The following is a 27,614-nucleotide window of genomic DNA, read 5'->3' as shown; positions in this document are numbered from 1 at the left end:
TGACAGCTCGTTTCAATCTTACTTTATTTGTTTTCAATAGTCAAGTCAATACACTTCAAATGAAAAATGCTGTAGTAGAAATTCCAGTGTATTTTGTTTGTTTTAAACATTCTTTGGAGAGGGGAGGCCGGACTGTTTTGTTGTTTGGGTTTTACCTTCCACTAAGTACAGTCAAGGAAGTAACTGCACTCTGGTAGAGGATATGGGTTCAGAGCTCAGGCAGCACTTTCACAGCCTGCTGTTCTGAGCATCATCCAAAACAGTTCCTTTGTTTGTTTGTTTTAAGGAATCTTAACTGCTACATTAGCAAACCCCCTTCGCTCCCCCCACACACGAGGTCAACTCGTTAAATCTGGAATAGAAAAGGATGAGTTTGTTAGAGCTGTTCCTAGCGTTCCTAGAATTAAGCTCTCCCCACAAGTTCAGACGTCAGTTCACGAGGCTGTTCCTTTCAGCAGCTGTTTTTCCTGAAGGAAACATACCTGCTGGCTGCATTGCCATGGAAGCTTATTCCAGCTCTGCTCCGTCCCTCCTGCTGCAGATGGTTACAGGGCAGTTTGAGTCTCAGCTTATGTGGTTCATTACTTGACTTTTCCTCTTCAGATGCCTCTTTCGGATTTTGATCATCCACTTCACACTTAACTTAGCAAAGTCTGCAGCCTTGAACAGAGCCAAAAAGATACCACAGAGAAGAGCAATCGTGTTCCAAGGATTTGCTGTTATTATCTGGAAGAGATTGAAAATATTATTCTCAACCGCCTTGGCGTGCGTCCTACCTGTACATTAACCAACATCTTCAAACGGAAGAGTTTGGCAGCGCACATTCTGACAGCAGCAACTGATTCTGTAGAACTACAGCAAGTATCTCAGTTTCTGTTTTTATCTACGCTTGGTTTAGGAGTAGTTAATCTTATTTACAGTTTGCAATTCTGGCACCTCGGGGCACAATGGTGACTCCTGGGACCTCAGAATGCAGCCAGCGGACTTAGGTTTAAGCATCAATAAAGTGACACAGCTTTCAGATTTGCTGCGTGTACCAGACACTGACAGCACAGAGGCGGCAGCACGGGGTCACAAGCTGAGCCACAGGGTTTGCAACCAGGTTGCCCCTATTATAGATCCACCCAGCACAGCAGCACGGACTGCTGCAGTGTCAGCAGGAGGAAGTAAACACTGCCATCCTCCCAGCTGGAAGGAGGTGGGGGCACACAGCCCATCCCACAGCTGCAGGTGCTTTCTCTTAGCTACACACACCTCTGGCTGCAAAGGTAATGCGGGGTCACTGAGCCAAGGAAGGAAGCTGATGCTCTCAAGCCCCACAGGCAATTTATTACTAAATGTATAAAAAACACAACAAAGCCCCACAGAGTGAGATCTCAAAACCAACTTCACTCTGTTACCTCAGTCCATGCAGAAGCTCCGAGGTATCACACACACAAACACACACCATCAGCACGTCAGGCAAGAAAATCAAGTGCAAGGCTGTTCACTTACATCCTGAACGGTCTGTATAAAAGGGTCCTTCCATTCAAACACCACAAAAAACAGCTGGTCATTTCTCAGCTTAGTCCGTTGGTCAATGTAGTTCACCACGCTGGTCTGGGGAGGGAGAAAAGAGAAAGGTGAAGAAGGCGCAGATGACAGTTGTACAATCCAGTCTTCGGTGCACCAGAAAAGGCGTCTAATGTGATGAGAGCTGTTCTGCCTTCCTCTGCCTGCAGTGTCAGGCTTTCAGAGCACAGAACGTCAGTTTCCTCCATGTGTTTCATGATGACATTCACTTCCTGTTTCTCACCTAATACAACACTGCCATTTCAGACAGGCAGCCAAGGCGTCTGTTATATATAGCAGTGCTTCACTGTTCCTACTTGATATTGTGCTGTGTCAGCAAGCAAAGGTACGGCCATAGCACACGCTGCAGCTGCAGCACAGCTCTGAGCTGGTATGGTATGTACCAGCATAGGAAGCCTCACTCCATTCACCATCGGTGTCGGTGATCACTTCTGTCCCCATGTGCTTACAGGTCCGTATTCTCTTTAAAAATCCAAGCGGCAAAACAGAAGCAGAGCCTGACTGCTCTGTTCATTTATTCCTGCCTGCAGGAGGGCAGAAGGAGGTATGGTAACATTCAAGAGTGAGAGATTGCAGATGAAAGCCTTCACCTGGAGCACAGCTGCACACACAGCTACTGAGAGCCCTTTGCTGCAGCAGCATCCAGTTACCACCCACTGCACAGCACAGTAATTGCTTTGGAAATGCCCTCATACAGCACCCTTGTCAGAATAAAGCTTTCCCCCTGTTTGAAACGACCACTGAGTGGTGCAGAGCTGTGTGACACCTCCCAGCAGCTGTGACATGTACAGCTTAGGGGACCACAGAGATGCTGCAGCCACGTGGAGCTCTAGGCTAAAGAGTGACAACTGGGAAATGAAGGCATTGGGTCTCAACAGCCGTGTGTTTTCTAGTCAAACCCCTTTGCTGAACATTCAGCCTACACTTCTATGGCTCATTTAGTTATTGCAGCACACAACAACCCAGCTACACTCACTCAGGAAAACTGCACAATAGGAAACCAGGTCACAGAGCTAACTAAAGGCAGTGGGGAAGGCAGAAAACACCGAGTAATGGCTGCTGCTCTACTCACAGACCGACTAGCTGTTTGACCCAGTATTTGTATCCAGCTTTCTGGTACGCTGCCTCCCCGTTTTAGATTTAACAGGCCAATGAACTTCCTTATTCCATCTGAGCAGACACTGTGCTGTCAAACAGCGAGTGCAATTAGTCTGAACTATTTCAACCTCTGCTGTATTTATTAATAGGTAACTGAAACGTGAAATTTACATTTGTACCAATTCCTACATCCTTGTTTTCTTAATAAAACAAACAGCCCACACAGATGATTGGGAAGCTCAGCCACCTGCCGGACTAAATGGATGCTTGTGGTAACAAACAGCTCACCCCTGATTCTGGGTCAGTCTTTTGTTTCTACTTCAAGATGCTTCAGACATGGGCACACAGCAAAGACTTACAAAAATAATAAAACCCAACGTTACATAAATACCACAAGTGGCAAGTGAAACAGGGCTGCAGATGACGAAGGGCAGACAGCTGCTGTCAGTGCTTGTAAGACATCAGCTGGCTGGGACATCCTTTCCTCCAGACTAAGGCCCACACTGCAGGACTTCACGATTCTCCTACCCTCCCACAGCAGAGCTGAGGTTACCCACCCACAGTCACATCATCCATCAAGGCTCTGCCATAGAAGGCCTCTCCCATCAACACCAGGCACAAGGTAGCAGACTCAGAACACACTCCTGTCTATCACTGTGAGCAGTCAAGACTTATTTCATTTCTAAGTTTGCATCTTCCACCTGCATACTTTCTAGCTCGAGATACTGCAAGAAGTTGAGTTACTCCAGGTTCTTAAGGGTAATTAACAGATCAAAATCCCAATCCCAAACAAAAAGCAGATATGGCAGTGTTATAATCAATACTCAGCTTATGTTTATGTCTTCATTTTAACATCAGTCCTTGTAGCAACCTAAACAGTACTGCTTTCCATTTTCAATTCCTCTACCTCGAAATAAGGCTGCTCAGTCTCTTCAGACCCATGTGTTGGATACAGGTGTCACTTATGACACAGTCAAGGCCTCAAACTTCTCACCTGTCTGTTAGGAGATGCTTTTCCTGAGACGTGCCTCCATACCAAGAGCAGAGCTCATCAGCTCCAGCTTTACACAACTTCTCCACACTGAAAGAACTCCAGTAACTGCAGAGACGGTTCAGATGACTGACCGCTCAGCAGATGCCATTAACAGAAGCCGGTCTCCTGGCATTTCACTTCAAACAACCAACCAACACACCCACCTCTTCCTCCAGCTCACAGTGCTACCTGCTCCAAGCACTGGCTTGTTGGCCAATTGTGACTAGAAGCACCCTGCTCTTTGACAGCAACCAGCTTTTTAATCACATAACGCCCCAGCATCTCTATGGATTTTTTTCTTTGCTTGCTTACCTCCTGTTTGAATTCCACAGTCTCTCTGCCATCCTCTTCCTTTGTTTTCACCAAGGACATCTTGACCCAAGTTCGAAAGCCTCCAGAAAACTTCCAGCTGGAGTAGGAACTTTCACAGTCCTTCATGAATTCGGCCTTTTCTGGACTAAAGAAGAAAGAATGTTACTCTGCTGACCACGCTCAGAGCAGTGCCAGAACACTGCAGCAGCAGAACCTCAAGCCCACAAGCTCTTCAACATGAGTTTAAAACTCCTCTGAAATATCAACTGCTATAATTCAGCATATTTAAAACACTGTTAGCAGGAAAGTTTTGATTAATATTAGCACTTACCTGCTGCCTTGCTACCCTGCAGTTCCACCTCCCCCTGCAGACTGTGCTGCTTTTCAGGGGAGCTTTGTTCTGCTCATGTGTCTCCACTGGAAGAGGGAGGAAGAGAGCCAGGACCCCAGCTATCAACTCACCACAATGCAAAGAAGCAAGAGATGGAAGGAATAACCTCAGGCCGAAGCAAGCTGCTTCATCCCATTTGTGGGGAGCAAATAAACTGGTTGCAATGAAGACAACATGCCATGAAATTCACATTTAATATATTTCTATTAATTTAGGAACAACATAATTGCTCCTATCTGCAATACAGCTGTTTTCCCAATACACAATCACAGATATCTGCAGCCCTGGAATAACAGGATTGGTTTATATCTTTTCGTAATACTGTGACTTTCCGCCATCTTAAATCTCCCAGTATCCCTCACCCTGCAAGTAGTAACGAGGTTGCTCTAGGGTAGGAACCAGACATGCCCCGTCTCTATTAAATGCACAGGACACCCTGAATTAACCATTCCATTTACTTGGAGCTTCTTGGTACTGTCATTTTAGCCACTTTCATGACACTGCTGTCAGCTCAGGGCTTTGGGTGGAGGGCTCAAACACAGAACTCCACCACACACAGAAATAGAAAGGAGAAGCGTTTCCAGAAAGAAAAAACAGTGCTCTGCTAACCATCGAGATACTGCAGAGTGCTTCCGCCATTTAGGAGATATTCATCTCTCTGTAACATTAGATGCAGCTCTCCAAACCCATAGTGAAGATGTAGCCAAAACACGAGAGGAAAGGCCAATGCCTGACTGCTCTGTGCCATGCAAACCAGTGACAAACCACTTCAGCCCCTCTCAATATTCAGGAAGAGCAGCAGCCAGGAATAGCGTGGCATTTTGCCACTCAGAGAAACACACATCATTAGCACTGTGCCAGCCGGTCATGTGCCCAGTACATGACTCAGTATGGCACCCCTGAAAAGCTTTCCAAACCAACATGGAAAATTGAGGCAGGAAGTCAGGACTCAGAGTGGAACATCACAGCCACAGCTCACACTGTAAGCAGGCAGCAATAGTACACTTTGCCTTCAATGGTAATTGTAGGCTTGAAAGATAGATATCTGAAGAGAAGCTGTGAAGAAGTGATCTGAGAAGGCATCTCCCTGTGTGTGCCAACAACCAACACCACTGCCATCGAGTCAGGACAAAAACAAAGGAGGGAGGACAGCGCAGAGATGCAGAAGCTGTGCATGAATAATAGCAGAGGGCAGATAATGCCCGAGTTCCCCTCTGCTGGGGAACTGGAAACTCTCCGCCATTACACGGGATGTAACACAGGGTCAGATGTTCTGCTATTAAAGCCTTGGCTCTTCTTCATTACCACGTATTTCTTTGCACACAGCAATACAGAAAAGTGAACACGAAGCTCTGTTTAGACCCTTAAATAATCTCTGCCCCGTTCTGACTGGTATTCGTCATCTCACATAAGTTATTTGACATGCTCAAATAACGGTACTTTTGACAGTAATATCTTTAGAGGATTTTCATCTTAAACCCATGTATTACACTAATGACAGTTCAGGAAAGGAACTTGCATACTTAGCTACCCATTTTTGGTAACATGCAAGGGCTTCATTATTTCCCTTTCTCCGATCAACGTGGTTCACACAGCAGCTGCCACTGCCTTCAAGAAAAGAGAAAAACACAAAAGAAGAAAATCCATTGGCAGTAATTCCTCCAACACAGTCCGACAACAGCACACAATTCTGCAGTGTTCTGTGGAGGCCAAAACAAAGCCAGCACACACGGCCGGTTTCATACAGGCTGGTGATCCAGTTTTAACATGAGAGCTGCAAAAAATAAAACCCCTTGACAGAAACAACTGGGCCTTGCTTGAGTCCTCGCCACTCAACAAATTCTTAAAGCACAAGAGCATAGAGGCCATTGTTAGTATTGCTTACAGCTGATGCTTGCAGCAGTCTTCAGTGGTTACTATTATATAGCGCAAAGATGGGCTGCACATAATAATACCCACAGAGAAGTTGTGGTGGCGCAGATACAGCTGGACTCTTCCCATCGATTTTAAAGAGGGCAGTTGTTCAGGTTACGATTTATGATCAAACATCCAACATGTGCATTTTAGTAATGATGATATCTGAAGAACTACAGCATCTCAACATCTTCAGGAACGCTACAGCACTTTACATTCACTGCTGGACACAGTGCTAACAACAAGCTCTTGTAACCCATGAGTGAGACGTGGTCAGGAAAAGTAATTAACAACAGCCAAATACTGGTCAGTATTTGAAGTTCTTTTAGAGTCTATGAAAGGACAAAGGTACATTGTCAATACACAACAGTTTCTGAGGATATCAGTCCAGACTTCCCATCATAAGAATCAGCTGAGGAACCAGAAGCCATTTCTATCTTCCCTCCTGCTAGAAGCTGAATAGAAGAAGCAGATCCCACAAATGCAAGACGTTTCACCTACAGTTTATAGTCAGGAGAAAAGATCAGTTTTCAGCCTGTCCTGAACCTGCCCTGTTTGCGCCCTGGGACACCAAGAGGGCAATACACAATACTGAACAAGACAAAGACATACGGTTTGTACTAAGCTTTGGAGAATGCCTTAAGAGAGACAGTATCAAACATCTTGTGCACAACTGATTCTCTATTTCAACTGGATAATCAGATCATTTACCAGCACACTTGGAGGCCTCCGTGCCTTTGCCAATTTTACCATTATCTGGATTAGTTCAAAACCACCCTTAACCTACATTCCTATTATGTGCACAAACAGGCACGAAGGATGCACCTTCATAAAGACAACACCATTTCCTACCTTTTTCCTTTGCATCAAGCATAACTCGGGCTCAGTCTTCACTCTCCCAGCAGAGACAAGGCGGCAGCTTTAGGAACAGAGCATCATTTCCCTTTCTCTTCAGGGATCAGTTCTGCCATCTAACTCGTCTGATCTGGGAAACCTGGAGTAAGGATGTTGCAATCCCCGGTTTCTTCAGGCAGCTCACAGATGTTTCTTACTGATTCATCCACTCTGGCTCAACTACAGATGTCAAGCTAGGACCTTGGCAATACCATTTAACATTGTTTTTCATATCTAACCCACCTCTGCATAACATACGATACAAGCATTTCAGAAAGCAGCAGAAGGACTTGTCTGCAGGCAGACCCTTTGCATATTGTTACCTTAACCAGGACATGCAGGCTTTAAGTGGGAAACAAACAGCTCTTCAGAATGGCTTATCTGCAAACTGATACAATGAGAACAGGACGGTAGCTTCCAGAACTCGGGTCTGCACAGGCCAGTTTGTGTCTTTGTAAGATACCTCATTCTGCACAGAGACAGCAACCAGACCCCACACAACCACCCCTTCTGATCGTCAGCCACTGGGGATGGTCTCAGACACTCAGTCACGTCTTAAAGCACGGAAATAACTGTGCGCTTTGCTGGAATCAGTCCCACCATTCCTGCTACTGACTGCCCAAAATACCTGGAACATTCGCACTGTTCAGATGCATCTTCGTGCATTTACAGGAAGTACCAGAAAACCTAAGCTTAATATTTGTCTCTTTCATTGAAGTAGAAATGCTTTCTAAAAAGCAAATTCATATAACTGGTCTTCAGCCATCCAGAAACACCGTGAGTGAGTGCTTTCAGGCTTTGCTCCTCTGTTGGAAATACACCAGGATGAATATGCCCAAGCCTTCAAAAGGGCTTCATTACAATAATGGGTTATTTTTCTTCCTGTCCGTCACCTTATTTCTCTCTGCATAGGCCCTTTACCACTCTACATCTGGCCATTAACAAATTAAGGCTCCTTACTAGGTACAACTGTGCCTAATGGGTCTTGACTGATTTTTCATCTGGACCACAGCAGGAAAATCAGAACTCAAATTTAAATTAAAAGCTAAAATCAAGCTTCTCACGAGGTGGGAAAAGGGTTAGGGCTTTCAAGAATGTTCAAGCAAGGATTAATTCCACCCCTATTAAAATAACCAAAAGGTTGATCAGTCACTTCAATGGCACTGACATCAAATCAACACAAAGCATTATTGAAACCCCCAGCTATAACAGTTCAATGCAGTTACAGGCTCATCCCTCCACATACCTGTTGACAAACTCTTGGAAAGAAGAAAACAGAAGGTAGTCAATGGCATTAAAATCTTGGTCTGTTCCATTTAAGTGAAACTGCAAGAACACCAGCTCCTTCTTCTTCACATCACGAGGGCCTTGAACAATCAAAGCATACTTCTATAAGCAGACAGAGAGACAATGAGAGTAGGAGAGGAGGAATCCTCATTTCTGTTTATGAATTTGCCACCTGTCACTGATACTCTACAGAAATCTAATACAGAATGAGCTTCTCCTCATCTCTAGTAAGCAGACCGGTTAAGACTTCCAAAAACAACACCTGCCAAGCAAATGAGAATTCCAGCTCCTGGTAGAAAATGAAGTCCCTAAGTCAAAATTCAGAGTGTTGCTAAGAAATCTGCACGAGTTCCATCAGTCTGCACCACTTCCATCACTGTTATTTGGGCTCATGTGGAATTACCAGCTAAGGCTCTGCAGTTTGCATTCTGCAGAAGGACAATCAAGACAGTTCTTGGCATTACAGTCCAGGAACTTTCAGCTCTTGACATAAAACAATTTTCATTTGGAGTCTGATGTAGAGAATATCAGGCTTGTCCTTGAGAAAGAGGCACAGTTTCATGGCCCTCTAGCAAGCTGCTAAGGAGGGAGGGAACGAAAAAAAAAAAAGGTAGCTAGCAGGCAGATTACTGCTTAAAGTGCAGGAATTACACTGGACAGCAAGTTGTTACTTGCAAAATCACTCTACCAATTCAAACATGGCGCTGCATGGCTCAGAGGTCTGCCTCAATGCTTCTCCATTCAATAGGAGGACTGCAAGCTTGTGAACAAATTTACCACGCAGCATAAAATACAGGTCCTTAGGTTATTAAAATATGAAGAGAGAAATAATAATAATAGTAGAGAATGAAACGAAATACATTAAATATTTAGACTTGGCACGTTGTTTTAAAACGTGCTGGGAGCTTCTTCCCAGACAGAACTGGTCACTAGACAGAAGGAAAAACATGAGGATGAAAAAAAGGTGACCAAAGGGGTAACTAAACTCTTTGTTCGTGTCTGTTTTTCTTAGGAACAAGCTGCAATAACTTCAGATTAGACACAAGTGATCCCACTTCATACTTTCATTTTCTGAACATTTATCTGTACAGAAGCCAGAATCCCTGCATTTTTAAGGGGAATTTAGACTGCCATTTAATGTACCGTCTTATCTTATTGGCACATGGAGCTAAAATACAATAAAATGCTCAGTTGCCTAACTAAGAATTTGTCAAGTGTGACAAAAAAGACAAAACTGCTACTGCTTCCAGCATTACGTTTACTATATCAAGGAACGTGCTCGCATTCAGAGGGTGAATTAAGTGAGTTTAATTGTGCAAAGCAAGACTTCTGTTCCGTTCAGGTTTGCTTGTTATACAGCGCCACAGACAGCTGATCATCGATAACATGTACACAAACTGATTGGGGTATTTTACATTTCCAAAACTATAAAGGGACGGTTTGGAGGAAAAAAGAAAACTTAGTAATAGGAAAAAAAAAAAAACAACCCTAGAAGCAAGGATATTTTTCAGCATTTCGTAAACATTTCTACTCTCAAATTCCCCTACTGCAAGCAGAACTCCCCCACACCCCACTGAATAAGCTTTATTCTGTTGTATTATTACCATCGTTTGATTAGTAAAAGGATCCGTGTAGTTGATTCTCTGCGTGGTGCAATCAATTTCTCCTGGCTGACCTGGATTTATCAGAGGCAGAATGTGATCATAGTAATGATGCTTGCAGCTAAGCAGCTGAGCCTTTCCTGGGTAAAAGGCAATACCTGTTTGAAGAGAGAAAACATTGAAGAGAGCTGACATTCATAGATTTTCACTCTGGATTTAATCCCACAGGACACTGAGCTGTCCTGCCAAGATCCAGCAGCACAATCAAATTAAATTGTGCTTGAGTATTTTTTTTGGAGCAGGACAATAATGGCAGCTGCACTCATCAGGACAGAAGTCCTGCAATGCACTGAAGAAAATCCAGGTTTCTTTTGAATTACTGCAATTCAAAGCTCACAGAAGTTACAAAGCTTCCCTCATGCTCCTTAACAAGCAGCTAAGGAATCAGTCCCTCCAGCCCTGGATAAGAGGAAAGCACAAAGTAAGCTAGGAGATTACTGAAGTTAGATGGGACACAAAGTGCTTCAACACGTATGTACTCAGATGTTACCATTTAGTACATGATATTCGAAAAGGAAAAAACATATGTGCTATATATGTGAGATAAAGCCCACCAACTAATCTCATGAAAGTGAAAAGATGTTCTTCAAAACATCTAGCATCTTCTATTCATAAAATATAACGTTACGACAACCAATCCCTTATTACTTTTATTGCTCAGTTGACCAGCTACTACTTCACCTCTATGTGAATCCATGTACTTGTATATACCACAAATCTGTGTCTGCAACCCAACAGCGAGCAGAGGTTTCAGACCTCAAATACCTCAGCTGTAGAAACCTAGCAAAATACAAGGCCCCAAACCAAATGTCTTGTTATGCCACGTTCAGTACTGGAAACAAACTTGCCTGAAGCTAATCTAGACCAACTACAAAAAATAAAGTATGATTTATGAGTTGTGCAATTAACTCACACAACTGAGATGACCTGTCCACCAAAATGCGAGATGTCAGAGTAGTCAGAACACATCAGCCTAAAAATGCTTTATTCCTTCCTTCAGTGCTCCACGCATGAAACTTGTTACCTTAACAGAGCAATGAAGGCAACATTAATGTGCAGATTAGCAAAAGGCTACATTAATTCCACAAAAACCTGTAAGAATAAAGACAACATGAAACACCTCACAACTACAATTACTGGAACTGTGATATTTAAGACGTGGTAACACTTCAAACAGGAATGTTACTCTCACTAACTAACTAACATACAAAAGGCTTCCAATGCTGCCTGAGCTGCACTTGCTACCACAGCTCTATTTGCAAATGGCTACCAGATAATTTTTAAAAGCAATTATAGAACTCACGATCCAAAAATGCTTCTGTGCAGGAATCCCTCCTGCAAACTGCAATACAGTTTCCTGATGCCACATGACATTTTTATGCCAACACTGTTCTCTGCAGTGCCATCACACTGTCACTGCCTTCTGATGTACCTCCAAGTGGTAAAATATTCAGAACAGACGTAGGAAGTGGCACTGCTTCTGGGTTTGTTGGTTTGGAGGTTTGGGGTTTTTTTTTTTTGGTTGTTTGGTTGATTTTTGTTGTTATTATTGTTGTTTTATTGCTGTTGGTTTGGAAAACCCTTCTTTACTACATTTCAGTGCAGGAGTGAGATCCTGGAACCTGGAACGGATCCTGTGTGCTCCACTGCCTAAGTAGTGCTGTATGGGGAGCACTTCCATGAGAAATCACAGAATCACAGAATGACCCGGGTTGGAAGGGACCTCAAGGATCATGTAGTTCCAACCCCCCTGCCTGGCAGGGCCACCAAACATACACCTTTACTAGATCAGGTTGCCCAGGGCCCCGTCCAACCTGGTCTTGAACACCTCCAAGGACGGGGCATCCACAACCTCCCTGGGCAGCCTGTTCCAGGGCCTAACCACTCTCCTAGTAAAGAGCTTCCCCCTAACATCCAACCTAAATCTTCCCTCTTTTAACTTAAAACCATTTCCCCGTGTTCTGCTATTGTCAGCCCTTTTGAAGAGTTTACTCCCCTCCTGGGAGTAAGTTCCCTTCAGGTATTGAAAGGCTGCAATGAGGTCACCCCGCAACCTTCTCTTCTCTAGGCAGAAACTATCTTCTTTCCCTAAGAGAGCCCATTCCAGAGTGTGCAAACACTTCCTGTCTATCAAATGTTGCGTGACCATCCACAGCCACTGTCCCTGTTATTATACCATGTCACTGGCACGCATATATTTCCCCCCAGATCTGACCTACAATATTAACATTTCCATGTAATGTCAATCACAATGAAAAAACTGCAACCCAAAGTTCTGTGTCAAAGCATTGCACACACTCAGGGTCCAAATAATCAATGCTGAGTAAAATGTAAAACAGCGCAAGACAAATATGAACAATTTTGTCCACTCTATTAGCTACCAGTCTTACCAGGTGCGTCGTACAAGGACACTTCCTTGTAAGAGACAGACATCACAGGGTGCTTGAGCTTCTCCCTGAAGTCGCTGATGGTTTGGTAGACAAGGAATACAGCTACAGCCATAAGCAGCAAATAAATGAACAGAAGAATTACTGAAAACACATTCTTCAGGCAGGTCTTGCTGAAACGCAAGGAAGGGGCACTGGTACCCAGTTCACTATCTGGAACCAAACAGAACACAAATTAGAACTTTGAAATGCAGATTTGGGGGCTGAATTTACATAATGTTTGTTTAAAAATCAGTCACTTGAGAGGAAAATATACCCTAAGCTCACTTTGATTTAAGCATATATGTCGGCAGAGAGCCCTAATATTCTAACAGTGCTCTTACATAGTTCACATTTCACAAAAAAAGTCTCCTTCCAATTACATCTCGGAAAAAACAACAGACCCAATTCCTTCCTTCTCGCCTTCAAAGCTTATTCTCTGAAGATCTTCATGCTAGTCCCACTTACACACCCAGAGCTACACAAACACCGCGTACTCCACACTCCTTTGCATTCTCAGCTTCTTTTGGCAGTACTCGTAAGAAAACAATTCATGTACTGAAGTTACACCTTCCTATTTTGATTGTGAGCGATATAAAGCTGAACATGCAAAATAAACATAAAACCCAAACCCGTGGAAGGAAATAAATAGGCACATTTTAAAATGACTTTTCTGTGTGGTGTAATTTAATGAGCCAGGCCCTTTTAGGCCATGCCACGCTCTGCCCTTCAGCTATAATGGCAGGGTTTGCTGTTTGCTCCTTACCACAGCAAACACTGGCCTTTTTGTAGCTCCTACTGAACGCACAACCACATACAAAGGTCCCTGGCCACACAAGTGTTCCAAACTTCATTGCCAGAAAATGTCAGCCAAGGAAATTAGGTCATTAATATGCATCAAATTGCACTATTAACAAAAAGTCTGTCTTGAGCAGCTGCAAAACATTTAGGGGATATTCATTTCAGGTTGGCATACCTTAATGTTCAAATCTGGCCTGCATCGGCCCATTTATTCAAAACAATCCAACAAAAAACCCCACAACCTTGCACAGACACAGCTTCCCAGGCACAGAAACTCAGAATATTGGGGTCAGCAGTTCTTACCTGGTAAAATAGCAGAGCTGGTATCTTCATCAACTCCCATTTCTCCCTCTCCTTCATCCGTTGGGTTTTCAGATACTCGTTCCACATCTTCACTCAGCTGTGTAGTTAAAACAGTGGTTCAATTTCCAAACATGCTCTCAACTTGCAATTGCTGGAATTTCTATGGTACAAATAAGAGAGGCTCCAACTAACCAAACACACAAAACCATGCCCCCAGTCCAACAGCACGCAGTGTCTGTTCCAGTTCTTCACAGGAGTCACATCTGCTTAGATCTAGAGCTGAGAATTAAGTGCCATGCAGAATCACAGAATAACCCGGGTTGGAAGGGACCTCAAGGATCATGTAGTTCCAACCCCCTGCCTGGCAGGGCCACCAAACATACACCTTTACTAGATCAGGTTGCCCAGAGCCCTGCCCAACCTGGTCTTGAACACCTCCAAGGACGGGGCATCCACAACCTCCCTGAGCAGCCTATTCCACACCGCATTTAACCTACTTCTATCCAGCTGCCTCAAGAATAACATCACCTCGACCTTCAGGATGGACACAATTGTTTCCCTGGCAGTTTCAGCTCACAAAGAACCCCCAATTAAGGGGATGCCTTCTGAAATAGGCAGGAACTCTGTTCTGTTACTCAGTAACATATTGTAGGCATAAAGAAACCACAACAGACTAACAAACAGAGCATCAGCAGCCCTTAATATAGAGAAGTATGTAAAAAGCAAATAGAATTTTGACAGATATTAGGACAAATAACTCGGATGCAGTCCCAGCTATGTAGGTAGTTGAGTGGGTCATTAAAAGACATTAAGACACCCTTGATGTTTCTTTGAGCTCTCTGTAAATACTATTCTACGTTAGTGGTGATGCAACTAATTGGCCTTCCAGTGTTTCCACACCAGCAGAGACCTGATGTTTCCTTGTTTTGCTATTCAGAGCTCTGGGTCCCAACAGCTACGTCGTCTCCATCAGTCAGAAGCTCCTCACATCAGAAGATCACATGGGATTAGGAAACAATTGACATCTTTTTGGTCCCCCTCCTGTGTGTTAAAAGTATACCTCGCCTGTCTGTCTTTCATGGGAGGGAACAACACAATCTGCAGCACGATAAACTGAGTCCTGAGCTTATAGCACATCATGCTGTGCACAGTGCCCATCCCAGCTGAACACTCAGCATCAAATATCTAATTCAGGGAGATGAGCTTTGTTCCTGTTTCAAGGAAAAAGGGTGCACGCTTGATGCAGTAACCACACTGAATGCTAACAAACCTTACACCCCCAACTGAACAGTAACTGCCTGTATCCATAAAGTGCTTTTCTTTTGTGCAACTCCAGTACTAAAATTATCATCATTGCATCATTAATAGTTCATCATTTGCATTTATGAGGAAAGAATCCATTAATTTCACATCTCGGAAGGCTGATGCAAAGCCTCCATCACCTCCTGACGCATTTCTCTATTTGTTTCCACCATACAAAGAGAGCTGGAAGCATTCACCAGTTATTCACGTGCTAAGCATTTAAAACAAAGCACAATTTATGTTGGCATTAGGTACGGGATACACAGGTAAATCATAGGCTACACTCAGCTCCTTTAAAGGAGACTTACCTGGGTATGACTGAAGATATTTTGTCCAATAATCTCTGTAAAATCAATGAAACTCAGGACTGCCCCTTTATGCAGGGCCACGTCAGTTCTACTTGTTTACCTTATCTAAAATACTTGTTTACCTTATCTAAAATAAGCTCTTGTGGCATAGGAAGAATATTCACGGAGCCTTTTGCACCACTTTAGCTACATCAGCTGAAAAGCTACTCTGAATTACACTGACGGAAATTCTTGACCCAAACAGATTACCAGGAGTTACAAAGTCCATGCAGTGTCTCAGCTGACTCCCGTACCTCTCCAGCTGGGTTCCCTGACACCCGCACCTCACCAGCTGTCATCATGTAGGGGGTTAAGCAGGCTCTATTCCTAACAGCAAGATCTCAACGTGGGTTTAAACAAGAACGCAGCAGGCGACACTTATTGTCACACCTCAAGAGAGATCCTCTTGATTCTAATAAGGAGGAGGAGAAGCTTAGAACTTCTAACTTAGAAACAAACAGGAAAACCAGTAAGCGACCATATTTTTTATGATCTCTACTTAAGATGGACGTCTTTCACAGAATCACAGAATGACCCGGGTTGGAAGGGACCTCAAGGATCATGTAGTTCCAACCCCCCTGCCTGGCAGGGCCACCAAACATACACATTTACTAGATCAGGTTGCCCAGGGCACCGTCCAACCTGACCTCGAACATCTCTAAGGACGGGGCACCCACCACCTCCCTGGGCATCCTGTTCCAGGGCCTAACCACTCTCCTAATGAAGAACTTCCCCCTAACATCCAACCTAAATCTCCCCTCTTTTAACTTAAAACCATTTCCCCGTGTCCTGCTATTGTCTTTCACATGGAGCACCAGTGAAGTACAGATAGTCAAAAGCAGGCAGAACTCACACTGCCACAGGTGTACTTAGTAAGTTGAGCTGACACAAAAGCCTCTCCTTAACCAACTGATCTCCACTGCAAATCCCAAACACCTGCCTTCAGAAGAAGCAGAGCTAAGTAAGCCCAACTAGAAGCTAGCACTACTTGTGGCCCCACAGCACAGAAACACACGCAGAGCTGCAGAGAAGCCAGCACAGCAGTACTGCATGCAGCTGGACAGAATCCCCAGGCTGCAGCAGTTGACATCAGTGAAGTTATCAGGCGTCGGGGGTGTTACTTTCTTTTGTTTACTCCCACAGGCTGGCTTTTCCTCTGCTATTTTTGTTAAGGAGGTGAAGCATGGTGCTAACATACAGTGAACACAACTCACAGGGCAGTTAAGCTTACAAGAGGACAGGGAGATACGATATTGAGAGCAGGAAGGGCATGAAACGGAGCTTTGTTCAGCAATCCTCTGTGCTCAGCACATGCAGCTGACTGAGAAACAATGGCAGGAGCCGGCTGGTGACCCAGCAGTTCCTCGCCCATCCCACACACTGGACAAACAAATGCAGAGAAGATAACTCCAGCTACATCACCCTCCTTGCTAGGGCAGGCACAACGCTCACTGCCCAGATGGGTACTTTGGAGCTGGGGACATGGCACATGGAGCAGAGCTGGGTGGTGGTGACTGACACATAGGGCAGTACACATAGTTCAGTCTGCTTTCAGGTGTCTGTGATGTCAGTGACTGTCTCAAGCACTCCCCTGAATACAAGCTTTTACATGAGTTAAACTCTTACTTGCGTTACACACCATGAGGCCCTGGAAGATGTCCAGAGGATGGTAATGGAGCTGTGAGGGTCTGGAGCACAAGTCCCATGGGAGCAGCTGAGGGAACTGGGATTGTTCGGTCTGGAGGCTTAGGGGAAGGAGACCTCACTGTGCTTTACAACCACCTGAAAGCAAGTGGTGGCCTCTTCTCCCGGGTAACAGTGATAGGATGGGAGGGAATGGCCTCAAGTTACACCATGGGAGGTTCAGGTTGGATATTAGGACGCATTTCCTCTCAGAGATAGCACTGAGGCAGCGGCACAGGCTGCCCAGGGAGGCGGTGGAGGCACCATCCCTGGAGGTGCTCAGGAAACGTGGAGATGTGGCACTGAGGGATGTGGTCGGTGGGCACGGTGGGGGTGGGCTGGTGTTAGAATAGGTGATCTCGGTGGTCTTTTCCAACCTTAATGGTTGCTAACGTCATCCCGATAATTACAATACGAGGCCTTCCTGCTCGATAAAACCCTCCTAAACAACACAAGCACCTGTCCCTGCAGGCCTGCTGCCGGACAACCGATTCATCACCTCCTAACGCCTCCTGCTCCGACACCAACAGCCACAGCCGAACCCGAACGAGCGGCACCGAGACCAACAGCCGCAGCCCCGCCTCAGCAGCCCTCCGAGCACCGACACACCGCGCTGCTTTACCCCGCAGGATGCCGCAGGAACCCCACGGCCAGAGCCCCCGCTGCAAGGAGCCGGCTCCCCGCCCCGCCTCACCCCGCGCCGTACCTCGGTGTAGGACGCAGCCAGCTCCGGCCTCAGCATGGCACGGATCCCCGCCGCCCTGACCGAGCCGGGCCGCGCAGGCGCCGGGACGGCCCCCACAGCGCTGCTGGGAGGCGCAGTGCGGTGTGTGGAGCGTAGGAGGGGCTGTGAGCATGGCGGGCGGCGGGGCGGAGCGGCCGCTGTGCGCATCCGTGCTGATGGCGGTGCTGGTGCTGGCGGGGCTGGCTGCGGCCGAGCGGGAGCTGCGCTTCAAGGCGCCGCCGCGCACCGAGGTGCCGGTGCGGCTGTTCACCGAGCACGAGCTGGCCAGATACGACGGGCAGCAGGTAGGGCCGGGCCTGGCGGAGCTCTGCTGTGAGCACGGGAGACTTGCTTGCTCCGTGCACATAACGAGGTCGTTGAACTTCACGTTAGCAACGCTTTGTCGGGTAGAGGAGTTGGCAAAACTTCAAGATGAGAAATAATTATTTTTATTTTGCAGGGAGTTGCTTGTGATATAGGAGTTTGCAGCCTTTCTTTGCCTCCTTTCTAGTTCCTGACGCTATTTTCATTGTTGTTTCTTTTCATTCTGCTGCATATGGACAGTAGCTGACACAAGGATGCACGAGTAGGTGGTATCTGAGAGCCTTCAGAGTGGCCAGGTATGAAAATACCACGCACCTCATTGCCCACGTACACACAGATGTGCCATTTGTACCAGGTTGTTGACTGCCCCTTGAGAACCAACAAATGAGCATTTTACCCTCTCCTAAGGATGGAAAGTACAGATTTCAGGGGTTAAAGTAATTAACTTTTGCCTGCCGTTAAGAACTGAGGACATACCAACTTCTTTCTTTCAGGAAGGACAGCCCATTTACCTGGCAGTGAAGGGGGTAGTATTTGATGTCACCTCTGGAAAAGGCAAGTTGGGTTTTCCTCTCCCTCCTGCTTGTTTTTGTGCTGTTATTCAGTCATTTGTTTTCAAACATCTCCAGACTGTTAAAAACCCATGGTTCAATTGCAACAAAAAGAAGATATGTGTTCCATTTTAAAAAGAACTCAGCTTTCCTCTGCTGGCACCTCCCACACTAAGGTTGTTTGCAGGATGTGCTTTGTTTTGCAGTTACTGCATACCCACAGCTTAGTGCAGGCAGCTGAGGCTGATGGCAGAATTGCTGGACACATCTACCAGGCTCCCCATGTCCTTGCTGTCTTATTACTCTGGGCACATGAACTGGCCAGATCAAGGCGAACTTGGATGTGCCTGTATCACACTGCATGTATCACATGTATCACAGACTGATGTTTGAAGGCACCAAGAGTTCCTGGCCACTGAACTTAACGCCATAACAAGCCTTCATGGCTTGCTGCTGTGCTTGTCCTAAGCTCATTATATGCCTTGTTTGGGTATACGCATCTGATGATCCTCAGATCCTAAGCGAGATGAGGCTTGCTGCTGCAGATTGTGGAGTCTGCAAACAGTCTGTAAGAAAATAAAGCATTGCTCCCTAAAGTGCTGGAATTCAGCGGTTGTGTTAAACTCCATCCTCTGCTTTCTGAGGACTGAGATAAACAAACATGAGTTTTAGAAGGAGGAATCTTAGACCTGAGGTGATGGTTTCAATCCACTAACAAGTGAAATAGGCTGGTGAAAATTACAGGCTGATCAGATCATCACTTTGCAGGGTTTTATGTTTGTTTTGTTATTGTTTGACAGAATTCTATGGAAAAGGAGCCCCATACAATGCTTTGGTTGGGAAAGATTCAACAAGGGGAGTTGCAAAGATGTCTCTGGATCCAGCGGATCTTACTCATGACATAGTAAGAAACTGACTATTAATTTCATTCTTTAGCTTTGTGTGCTGCTGGTTGGTGTCCGTGAGAAGCTCAGAAGGATGATGAATGAGAACATTCAATTAGCTGGTATGAGAATGGAGCAGTGTGGTTGGAAGGGACAGTGGGCTGTTGCTCATTTTACATCTGATTTACTTTTTCAAAAAAAAAAAAAGAAAAAAGAAAAAAGAAAGGTAACTAACATTTTGTTTGAGCTGAATATGTTAAAGTTCTGTAGGGTTGAACAAGGAGAAAGAAATTACAGGTTAATCTAGCAATTCAGTTAATTGTGCTCTGCAAAATAAATCCAAAAGCTGACATTCAGATTCACAATAGTCAAAAGAAGAGGAAAAATTCATTCATTTTTATTTCTTTGACCCAATCTCATTTAGACAGGACTCACAGAAGAGGAACTGAAGTCACTGGATGAGGTCTTCAATAATGTTTACAAAGCCAAATATCCAATTGTTGGCTATACATCTCGAAGAATTCTGAATGAGGATGGCAGCCCCAATCTAGAATTTAAGCCTGAAGATCAGCCACACTTCAACATTAGAGATGAATTTTGATAAATGTTTTTGTACCTGGAAAATGCCTGGGGACAAGCATGAGATACTTTCCTGAAAGGCAAAACACAATGTACTGTATATGTGTGTACACATCTATATTGCCTAAACCGAAAGCTGATTGCTGATAGCTAGTTTTTGTAACAAATTCCTGAAAATATGAAAGAAAACAGTATTAGTGGCATATACACAGGATCTTTGCTCTGAATGATGGGAATTTTTGGATGTTTTTGAATGTTCTTTCTGCCTGTATTTCTTTGTTTGCAAGTACATTACGTAAAATTACATTTCTTAGCAGAAAAAGAAAGCCTTTAAGGGTTGAAACATGAATGGTCTTTTTGTGAATCCCAAATTGCTTTTCATTCTTTGGAAAAGTAATGAATTATCTGGATGAGCTAACATCAATTCTCTGCTTCATGTGAGTATTGGCCCCCTGTGTATAAGGAGGTGTAATGGATGCTTGTACTTGAAAAGGCATCGTGGCTTTACTGTTTGATAGGTTTGAGAACACTGGATATAAAAACACTTGCTCTCAAAACATAGTTACAGTAGAATATTTGTGTAAAGCCTACAGGAAAAATAGGTGTTTTCACGAGAACTACTGTGATACTCTATTATTATTATTATTATGATTTTGAAAAAGCAAGTCAAGTATATCATCTATATTAGATCAATATGATTTCCTTTTAGCTTCCTCCACTCTTTCTCTGGGGCAAAAAGAAAAGGAAATCACCTTCTGTTTACCACATACTCTTGCAGCTGTTTGTTACAGTGTTTTAGAATCCTACGTATATTCGTAGCATCTTCATACTGACAATTTCAAGTCTCATTTTTAATTTCTGTTAGTTTTCCTTTGTTTTTACTCTGTCTTTGTCATCGTTGTTGTTGCAATGAGATAAAGCATTCATGTGTTGTTTCTCCTTCTAATCTAAAATAAGCCTCCAGGTCCCCAAGGGCAAAAATGCAGTAAAGCAAGAGGACAGTACAAGTGTGCACTATATAAATTGCTGCTGACCACTGACTCCTAGAGTAATGAAGAGGAATGTGAATTGTCACATGGATTTTTTTCAATCACTGCAGCAGGTTGACTTGTCATGGTAAAACTGAGCATCTGCTCCCACTTCCTCAAAGATATTTTGTTCTATTTCTTTAGCATTTTGGCTGTTGTTTGAAAGAAATGTATATACATGATTCTCCACTTTAGGATTTGGATGTTGTACTCTGACAAAGGATCTGCTGGCTGCCAGTTTAAAAAAAATAAACACTTTTTATATATTTATTCTTATTTTCACAGTGCTACTGATTTTACTCTTGTTTTGTATGTTATCGTTACACCAGTTATGAAGCCCTCCGAAGGGTTCTACAGAGGCCCTTCTGTTTGTTGGTGCTCTGGGGTGAAAAAAGTTAGTTTGCACTTATGAAATTAATACCACTTCAGATGATTGGTTTTGTTTTACTGTCATTATTATAACTGCTAACCTTTTGATTATACACCACCAGCAGTAGCTGGAATTTGGCTCCTTGATCTAATATCTGCTCTTCTTATGGCAGTGCACATCAACTCGCTGATAATGACTGCTGTTCTCTTGCCAGCAGATCTTCCCCTTCCATTTTACTTATGGGGTAGGCTGCAGTAATTGGGCTGCTGTGATTACTATCACATTATTGCTTTATCCACCAGCATTTCCTTAATTTTGTAAATAAAGAGTATGTATTCAGATTTCCATAATATTTCTTTCAGTGTTAATCTGACAATGCTTTGATTTCTCAAGGTTGTTACTTGCCAGCACTCTGAAATTTCTTTTGCTTACAAGCAAACTGGTTGTGCAGTCAATTGCATTTCCCTGACCTCCATATTATTCCAGTAAGACAACTGCCCCCACTATCTGTAAATTGCAGTCAAAACAAGCTCACTGTGTAAAGCCCTGCTGTAATGTAGTTACTACCCCACAGCTCCATTGGAGGGTGATTAATTTCTTGCATTTCTTCCGTTGCAAATACCAGTATTTTTGCTGCAGTGCTTCTAACCTGCACCTTGCTGATTTAACATGGGTGTTGGAATGATCTGAGGTTTTAATGGACAGCTGCACCAAAATACCTTATTTCAGTCATTAACAAACAATAGTCTGCTTTTCAGAACATTCATAATTATGAAATGGGATTGTCACCTACAGCCATTCAGCAGGATTAAGCTGCATATCTGTAAGATGTGCAAGTCATGGTGATTCGTATTTGCATATTCTCAAATGAATACTGGATATTCTCAGGAATACTTTCAAATTCCTAGAACTGCTGTAATGGTAACAGTTACACACTTTGCTGTCCATCATCCGTGTATACTATTGCTTAAAGCTCATGTCCATTCAGGAAATACTATAGAGCCACACAACTCAGATGACAGATGGATGCAACACAAAGAATACTCTGATAAAATAAAATGCATGTGAATCCATAACTTGAAAGCTACTTACACTGTCTGAGGAACTGATAGTTTCAAAGACTTTGCCTGTGAATGACTTGATTAAAGCAAAGAAAGACCTTTAGTAGTCAAATCTGTAGAAAGTATTTGACTCAGAACCCTATCTGTGAATGCTGAGAGGTGCAGACGTAATATAGGATGTATCTGACAACTTTGAGGGGAAAAAAATAAAAAAAAACAATGCTATATCAAAATGTCTTTTTTCCTTCACTCATATCAACAGCCTCAAAGTGTATGATAGGTAAACATCGCTGCTAGAACTACTCTAATAGCATAGGCATGATTTTGATCTTGGTGTGACAAAACATACAGAAAACAAAACACAACAGTCAGAACTCTTACACAGAAGACCTAAAGTAAGAAGACGTCTTAGGATGGTACAAGACAATTTATACTGGTAAGGTAGATTTGGCAAAGCAGTACATGCAAATCTGGTAACAGGGCTTTCCATTTTGATTTCAGTCAAACGTGGTCAGTGATAACAATGTAAGCTCATAGCCTTCCTTGTCTATTGATATTTACATAGTTTCCTTTGTTTTTTCTTCCTTTTCAGTCAAAGGTGCAAGTCCTAATTTACTAGTTTACAAAACATATGCTCAGATCTTCTTGGCTTGGCTGTTGACAAGAAATCCACAATAATTTTCTATTAAAAATAGAGCTCTGCAGCTGGATTAACTGCAGAGCCACAGGATATACTCCTGAATAAACAATTCTTGTTACTGTTTCCCATAGGTTATTTGTAGCTGTTGCAATCAGAAATTCTGCCCTGTAATGAATATTTCAGGTTACTGTTCACTGTCTTGAGCTTGACATGAGGCTTAACCTTTCTGACAGGAAACACGATCCTTCTGAGAAGTTAAAAGTTTAGAAAAATCTGGGTAAAAGCCATGTTAGAGATAAGCCATCCAAGAAAATCAGAATATGAGATGGTTATACTTCTTGGCATTTCTCCTTGGGCTTTAAGAGATTATAATGGCACCAGTAGTACACTGATGATAAACAGTCACATGTACTGAATTCAAACAGTCCTAATGTATAGGAATGCTTGAAGGTAAAGCTGAACTTAAAGCCTTGCAGCACTACTTTTCTAGACAGGAGAGTCTTTGAATAAAAAAGGCCTACAGGTACCATTTGCTTCAATCCATAAAGGAAAGGGCATCTTTTCCGGTACTCAGGCAAACTGATGTAGGTGGTGATTAAAGTGAAAATGTCCCTACATTTTGTTCTATGCTCTTTTGCAGAAACAGTAAATTCAGTAGTGTTGGATATGCCGGAGTGTAGTTACCAAGCCACTGTGCCTGAATGCTAACTTAATAGATTAAACTCATAACTGGTCAAAAGGAGCTGTGGCAGATCAAGAGCAATGTAGGAGGCTGCAGCTATCTACCCTTTACTTTAAATTGAAAGTTTCTTTTAGTAACTATCACAGATAAATGCTGAGAAATTTCATTCATTACATTTAGCCCTTTGTTAATTTTTATGTTTGAGCTAAGCTCAAGACTAAACATTGTTACACAAAATGGAAAGTGTTTGCTTTGAACAGCACCACTGTTCAGCTGTACATCTCCTAGACGTACTTTAAAAAGGAATGCTTTGCAGGGATGTTTTAGGAGTATGTAATAAGCTTCTGTGATTCTATATACTGAATACCACATATGTCATTAAGTTGCTGCTGCCAAGGATTAAATACTTCCTTCCCAATTCACTGGGAGGTCTCAAACTTTAAGACTAGTATGTCTTGGAGCTGGAAGAAAATAGGCTGTTGAAAGGTTAATATGTGATGCAGCAGCACAGCAGTGGGATAGAACAATCCTCAGCAGGTGAGCAAAATTCTACTTACAGAAAGCAGCAGGAGGTTATAAATAACTCACATGAGAGCACAGGTTCAGAAGTGGTGAAACCTGCTGATGCACTCACAGAAAAGGTTGAACTTCAGAATGGAAAAGTGTGACATCCTCCTCAGATACAGCTCTGGGAGATTCAGCAGTTTGTGGCTGCTGGCTCCTTGCTTGACATCCTCAGTCTCATTTCCAAAAATACAGAGGCATATGGCTTTGATACCTTGCAGGTATCAATATACTATATTATATATCAATATACAATATTGATAATATATATCAATATACAAAATACTAGTGCTATTCAGCCCATAACTTGCAGTTCTTTCATCTCCAGAAGACACTTAGTTTAAGAAAGAAGGCTGCAGTTCTCCTGAGCAGGGACACAGAGATCAAAGTGCAGTGCTCCATTACAGCTTTGCAAGTTGCAGGTTTCCTGTCTGTTAAATGATCTCATGCTTCCCTTGAATTCCCTTCACCTTTTATCCATACTGGAACTTTCTGCCATTTGAAGAAGGTAATGTTGTTTGGATACCGGGGCTCATGTTCATCCACATCTGTCATCACTTGGAATTTGCCCATGCCCATCAGACAGTTGTTGGAATACTGGTAGGAAGAACGATAACCCCAACAGTACTTCTGACTCAGATGCTTAAAGATACTGTATAGAAGGTATTTCATAACATTGCCAAGATGCATAATCACACATTCAGAATGTGCAAAATGAAGCAAATGAAGCTGCAGCTGAAAGTGAGAGGTAAACTTCTCATCTTCTAGGGTTAGCTGTTTTATTTTAAAATAAATGAGGTATTTCAGATAAATAAGAAATGGGCCTCCAACCCTCAAACCAGAGTTTGTGGCCTTTGCAGATGAAGATAAACTAACATGAACTTCTATGAGCATCTAAAGGAGCTTTTCTGCTTGGAAACAAAAACGTGCTAAAGAATTTACTCCCTTATCTGAATATTATGTTAGCTGTATCTGCTAAACAAACTAATATATATTTATGAGAACATTTAATACATAGGGAAATAGCTGCAAACAATTACTCCAGAGTATTGTAGCATGCAACACTGCATGCTGTGTCGGAGAGCTTGGGTGTAAGTTTCTCATGACTGTGAAAACCAAAAGCAATCTTTGAGTTTTTTAAATGAATCTGGCTTATGTTACCCTTAAAGTCACTCCCACTCCTGTTCGATACAACAGCAGCAGAAATAAATCAAGGGGTTGCCCTGATGCTAACTGAAAAAAATATCTCACCAGATGCTTTTTTTCCCCCCACAGATAGAAACCTGCTGGCCTCTTCTATTTCCAATTGCACACCATTCATATTCACATAACAGTGTAAGAACTGCACTGATTACTTACATAAATACATCTACAATTCTATATTAAAAATACATTCTGCATTTAATGCATCTGAACTGACAGCAGAGACAGGAAGCACTATGTGAGTGGCGAAGTCTCCATGAGCCACTGCAAAGCACTGTTTGGAAAGCCAGATCAGTTCTGCAAAATGTTTATATAAAATCATTACATTTCATAACTTCCTCTAACTGGACTGTCCTTTCATTTATATCATTTTCCATCAATGCACTTAGACTGACTCACTGCACCTAAAAATAGTTTAGATTTTCTTTATGTTTTTAAACTCAGACAAGCAGCACAAAATGGATCACACCAACATGCAGTTATCTGAGAAAATCTACTTTGCTATTTCAGCTCGTTCGTTTTGGTGTCTGAAAAAAATCAGAGAACCACATATCAAGTTGATATAAATTTACATAACCATAGCCATTATGGCTCTTATGTGCAAAACTACCAGTCAAGAACTTCACCCCAACTTACAGTGTAGTAGAAATACTACTCTTTAAGCTGTACAGAATGTTGCACTTACAGAAGTCTTTTATCCTCTTAGAAACATAACGTAACTGCAGTGCTGTTAGCAGAACCACCCCAGACCTATGCTACTATTACTTCAATCAAAACTTTCTGAATATTATTTATTCCTGTTCTGGAGTAGTTCTTCTATGTAGCAAGAGTCATTTTTACCCCTCTGGAGCTGAGGAAGCACACTTCGAATAGCAAGCCGCTGTCCTGTCAGGGAATAGTCACAACTGTAATTCACAGTGCTATGTCCTGCAATGTGATCTTTTCAGAGAGGAAGACAACAAAGGAGGAAATGGAGGAACTGCTGAGGAAGGAGCAGGAATGCAGCTGTGCAAGTGAGTTGATACAAATGTCAACACTGAGGGTTACCCCCCTCTAAAGACTCTTAGCAAGTGCTAAGCTCAAAGATGTTTTGAAACAGCTAATAAGAGAACAGCACAGATAGCATTTACCTGTCATTTATCTACGTGTACTTCAGAAAGCAGACTTCTGCTTCCAGCTATCATTAATACCTCTAACTTTCAAACAATACATTACAAGTTGGCCTTCAGGTTTATAAAACTTATCCTGATATGTCTCAGTGCTGTTTCCTTTTGAGACAGACTACAGAGAGCCAGCTGTCTGTGCTGGCTGTGTCCGTACATCACATTTGTGTGAAGCATCTCTCTGGAGCTTTCAGTTCTTTCATTTAATATTCATGACAACCATCACTAACCTGCCAGCCTTAGCATCCTGCCTCCTGACAATGCCTGAAGTTAATTCATAAACACACAACCCCTGGAATGCTGCGTTTTCCACAGTAGAGGCTCTGTTGTTTAAACTATCAGGATGAAGTAAAAGACAGAAGGAGAGCTGCTAGAGAAAAGATAAAGCAAGAGCAAGGGAGAATTCAGTGCTCCCAGATAGTCAATGATGTGGTTAAGCAATTAAATTAATCTGATCAGTTAATTATTCTTCCAGCATGTATGCCAAAGCTTCAGGAAAGCTGGCAATTCACATGCATCCATTAATAATACAATGTGATGGGGAAAAAGGGGAGGAGGAAAATCCTTGCTTTTAAAGCTGCACAGAACAAACTGCCACCTTAAAATTACACATAGCTCTCTGCCTGTTTGTCAAAATAATATACAGATATTGGGAGCACCAAACATTTTCAGTGTCACTGAGAAGAAATATATTCGTGCTAAAAGCAAAATCCATAATTACATTATGATCTTAATGTGCATGTTTTTCATCAAGAATGTCAGAACAGTCAAGTCAGAATTAACACTCCAGATGATTCCATCACACAGCACCTGAGAA

General features: G+C 43.0%; 2 protein-coding genes across 4 annotated transcripts in view; one reads left to right on the top strand and one right to left on the bottom strand.

Moving 5' to 3' along the window:
* PACC1 (proton activated chloride channel 1) overlaps window positions 1-27,614 on the bottom strand; it is a 71,005-nt gene continuing 43,391 nt past the window's right edge. The window contains exons 1-8 of one of the 3 annotated variants that reach the window (XM_015857314.2): window positions 17,731-17,878; window positions 13,693-13,789; window positions 12,553-12,762; window positions 10,106-10,260; window positions 8,461-8,603; window positions 4,016-4,160; window positions 1,495-1,599; window positions 1-726 (exon numbers count right to left, since the gene is read on the bottom strand). In XM_015857314.2, the coding sequence (XP_015712800.2) occupies window positions 565-726; window positions 1,495-1,599; window positions 4,016-4,160; window positions 8,461-8,603; window positions 10,106-10,260; window positions 12,553-12,762; window positions 13,693-13,789; window positions 17,731-17,766 (1,053 nt within the window). In that variant the 5' untranslated portion in view covers window positions 17,767-17,878 and the 3' untranslated portion in view covers window positions 1-564. Of the gene's footprint in view, window positions 727-1,494; window positions 1,600-4,015; window positions 4,161-8,460; window positions 8,604-10,105; window positions 10,261-12,552; window positions 12,763-13,692; window positions 13,853-17,730; window positions 17,879-27,614 lie in introns of those variants that run through there. The other 2 variants (XM_015857317.1, XM_015857318.2) reach the window with 2 other exon arrangements.
* NENF (neudesin neurotrophic factor) lies at window positions 17,781-21,390 on the top strand. Its single transcript, XM_015857319.2, has 4 exons — window positions 17,781-18,053; window positions 18,567-18,627; window positions 19,424-19,527; window positions 19,932-21,390. The coding sequence occupies exons 1-4, from the start codon at window positions 17,880-17,882 to the stop codon at window positions 20,106-20,108; spliced, it is 516 nt and encodes a 171-aa protein (XP_015712805.1). The 5' UTR covers window positions 17,781-17,879; the 3' UTR covers window positions 20,109-21,390.

The sequence above is a fragment of the Coturnix japonica genome, chromosome 3, assembly GCF_001577835.2.
Source record: "Coturnix japonica isolate 7356 chromosome 3, Coturnix japonica 2.1, whole genome shotgun sequence".
NCBI lineage: Eukaryota > Metazoa > Chordata > Aves > Galliformes > Phasianidae > Coturnix > Coturnix japonica.
Note: the sequence above shows the minus strand (reverse complement) of the source record. Positions and strands in the feature narration are given on the sequence as shown.

Coding starts and splice junctions, on each gene's coding strand:
- NENF (XM_015857319.2), top strand. CDS start 17,880: ATGGCGGGCGGCGGGGCGGAGCGGCCGCTGTGCGCATCCGTGCTGATG. Junction 18,054..18,566: donor CCAGATACGACGGGCAGCAG/GTAGGGCCGGGC, acceptor TCTTTCTTTCAG/GAAGGACAGCCCATTTACCT. Junction 19,528..19,931: donor CGGATCTTACTCATGACATA/GTAAGAAACTGA, acceptor AATCTCATTTAG/ACAGGACTCACAGAAGAGGA.